At 42.3% G+C, this 3,472-nt stretch overlaps 1 protein-coding gene across 1 annotated transcript; it reads left to right on the top strand.

The window, feature by feature from the left end:
• Window positions 1–392: 392 nt before the first annotated feature.
• On the top strand, window positions 393–860 carry LOC109745713 (uncharacterized). The gene is made up of 2 exons (XM_020304830.4): window positions 393–530; window positions 699–860. The coding sequence occupies exons 1-2, from the start codon at window positions 393–395 to the stop codon at window positions 858–860; spliced, it is 300 nt and encodes a 99-aa protein (XP_020160419.1).
• The last annotated feature ends 2,612 nt before the right edge of the window (window positions 861–3,472 follow it).

The raw sequence follows: 3,472 nt of genomic DNA, 5'->3' as shown, positions 1-3,472 counted from the left end.
CCCGTGGTATCTAGGGTTTCGGTCGCCTCCAACTCGATCCGGCATTGCTCCGGTGAATCCCGAGCCCTCAAGCGCCGATCCATCTCTGGGATGGCCTTGATCTGCTCGAGGACGACCGGTTCTTCGTCAACCTGCAAGGACGCGCGCCGGCAGCAGGCGATCTCCTCTCCGGTGAGCCCACCCATGGCGACCAGGATGGTCTCCACCTCCCAAGTCCATCACGGTCTCCCAAATCTCCCTCTGCTCCTCAAGGTCCGACCCATCTCCCCTCTCAGATTTTAGTTTTTTTTCTTGATTTGGTACGGTGGTGGTTCACCTCTATCCCCCTCTCTCACTCTCTGTTCTTGTAGCGGTTGTTCACCCCCAACCTCCGGTCCACTCGAGCGAGCGGGATGCTGGAAGGGAAGGCGACGGTGGAGGACACCGACATGCCGGCCAAGATGCAGCTGCAGGCCACGTCGGCGGCGTCCCGGGCGCTCGACTGCTTCGACGTCGTCGACTGCCGGAGCATCGCGGCGCACATCAAGAAGGTGAGAAACTTGCCAATACCGCCCCCAAATCTATAGCCTCTGAATCTGCAGGTAACAAGCTAGAGACAGTCTTGCAAGAGAAAGAACGATGTACTTGAACATAAATTAGCAGTTAGTTGTGCAAGTGCTGCCGAATGATTGGATCTAATTTGGACGGCTGCACTGTAGGAGTTCGACACGATCCATGGCCCGGGGTGGCAGTGCGTGGTGGGCTGCAGCTTCGGCTGCTACTTCACGGACAGCAAGGGGAGCTTCATATACTTCGAGTTAGAGTTGCTCAGGTTCCTCGTCTTCAAAGGCATGGCGGATGAGCAACCGCTGCCGTGCTGATCTAGTCTGTAGGTTTACGTGACAAGGTGAGCATACAACTTGTGATGCATTTTCCTGGTCTGTAGGTTTACGTGAGTTCTGATTTGATGGTGGCATTTTACATGTTGTTTTTGTTCTTCAGCGACAGTTAACGATCTAAATGGTTCGGCATTCAGCAAAAGGATAGCTGCATACTAGGGCTGGCACAGAACATTTTGGCGTCACACAAGGGCTTGAAATCCCTTATCTGTACTTCGTTTTTGTTTGACGCGGTCCTTTTAGAACATATCATTGTTATGCCTAGTTGTGCCATGGTGATTTGTGTCTAACAGAAATTCAGAATGAACTCAAGTTGGCATGTGCAGTGTGAGTGCCTATGATATTCTCAGGTTGCAGTTTTTCAAATGTTGAAAGTTTCTTGAGACTCCAGATTGCCTTCACTTGGACAAAGTTGAGCCAGTGACCGTCGCCCACAACCACGATGGCCACCTTGCTCCCCTCCTCCCTTCAGTTATCAATTTAAATATGCAAATATTTACCTCCTTTTGCAATTCTGATCAGTTTAAATAATGGCTATTGAAGATCCATTTATACTTCCACATGGTTTCAGAATCTGGATAGAATCACTATAGCAGTTATGTGATTCATTCTGTAGCTTGCGTTTGGTACTTGGAAATAACAGAATAGAAATTTGGAATTTTTTTGACACGCCATGTAGTATACTGAAAACCGCCTTTCTTCTAGCGCAGCTACACAATGCTAGTTACGATGAGTACAACTACATTTTTATCTATCTAAACAATGGTGCAAAGATTTACTAGTACTTGCCTTGGCGATATGACACGTCCATGGTGCGATTTAATTAGATTCAGACTTCGATAGGCCAGGGCGTGTGCTCGTATTAGCATGGAACAATTACTACTAATTAATGAAGGAAGCACACTTGTTCACATAAAGGAAGATATGTCTGTGTTAGTATTAGTGTTCTTGATCTTACCTGATAGACTTGTTTTTACTAATATAAACAAATAAAATCAGATTGTTTGCATAAATCATTCTCACTTTTAATTGAGTTCTAAGTACGTAGTGTCGTTAGTTCTTTGCTTATATTATAGTCAGAATTATACCATGTGACTGAATGATGTGTTATTTAGTTAGCTAAGCAGTATCTTTAGTTTTCTGATGATTGCTCAACTCTCAATTCTGAATAAATAAGTAGCTGACCCTATTGGTTCTTTCTTTCTTCAGGGCTATGAGTTGATGGCCACGCTGCTGTTTTGATTTGCTTGATAATTCTTTTACTGTCCAGTCTGCTCTCTGCATAGTTTCCAGTTGCTTATAAAATGATAAAACAGTGGTGATGTGAGGTCCGACAATGGTTTGTAATTTTGGTTTCATCCCCAACCTCTCCAGCTAGCTTCTTCTTCACATCATATCATATTTGCACCTGCTGCTGCATCATGGATTGGATGGTCACCTACTAGCTAAGTTGCTTAGCTTGTATTGCCATCGAATTGGTCAATACTGTTTCACTTTGCTTGTTTCTTGTACTAGGTCTGTCAGTTACAGCATAAACAAACAAATTGCTTAGCTCTCAACTATGAATACATAGCTAGCTAAACTTGTTCTTTCTTTCTTTCTTTCTTTCTTTAGAGCTGTGACTTATATGGGTCAAGCTGCTGTTTTGCTGTACTCAATGATACTATTGCTGCCTGTATACTGATACATGTGGTGATATTTTCCTGAACTGAAGTTGTGAATGTACCATTATTTTCTTGCTGCTACTTGTCCCTGGCTCACCTGTTCTAGTTGGTTTCAATTGATATTTGTCTCATCCAGCACTCTGACTATAAATGTGTTGTTTTAATCCTGATGATGTTGTAGTATAAGGTGGAACACCATATTCCTGTTTTAATCCAAAAGGAATAAAGCAATCATGTTTGTTTGCTTGGTGCATGTCGATCTCAAAATGGCAGACAAAACATGACAAGTGACCGCTTTGAGGCTCTGTTTCCTGTTCCCTGTTGTAGTTTCTTGATTTATTTTGCATATGCAGCACATCATCTTGAATACCATTTGTTTGTATATGCTTAGGGTATGCATGATGCCTATGCTCTGTATTAGATCAGTATGTTAATATTAGTAGGCATATATCCATGTATGAGCAGTGCATAGTGCAGTTGGCCATATTCTAGCTCATATGGAACTTCCTGTGATATGGTGCAGTCCTATTTTGTTTCATTGATTGCTTTTATTTTGTCCCTAAACATTTTTTTGTTCTATAACATGTAGATGCTGGCGTTCGTTCATGTTTCGTCGCAAGCTCTAGGATGAAGAAGTGAAGAAGCATTTAGTTCTAGCTCATTGGAGCTAGTTATACTTATATAGATATTTAGTTGAAACACTCAATTTAGTTGTGTTCTTGGTGGCTGTAAACCTGATGTGAAGTATGTTCGATTATAAACGTGGTGTGAACTATGTTTGATTGTAATGTACCAAATTTGGTTGTTTGATCTGTTTGAAGTATTACTTCTCTTTTCAATCTGTTCTGAATTAAATATTTGTTTTTATTTACTAGAAAATTGAAATCTGAAGAATCTGACCCTGACCATTGGGACCCACTCAATTAGGAC

This window comes from Aegilops tauschii, chromosome 4, assembly GCF_002575655.3.
Source record: "Aegilops tauschii subsp. strangulata cultivar AL8/78 chromosome 4, Aet v6.0, whole genome shotgun sequence".
In the NCBI taxonomy this organism is placed as follows: Eukaryota; Viridiplantae; Streptophyta; class Magnoliopsida; order Poales; family Poaceae; genus Aegilops; species Aegilops tauschii.
The sequence above is the reverse complement of the archived record's forward strand: the minus strand, read 5'-3'. Positions and strand labels throughout refer to the sequence as shown.

What these genes read in the sequence shown, in the direction of transcription:
- LOC109745713 (XM_020304830.4), top strand. Translation starts at nt 393, where the DNA reads ATGCTGGAAGGGAAGGCGACGGTGGAGGACACCGACATGCCGGCCAAG. An exon ending in TCGCGGCGCACATCAAGAAG is followed by an intron (nt 531 to 698) that starts GTGAGAAACTTG and finishes GCTGCACTGTAG; the next exon opens with GAGTTCGACACGATCCATGG.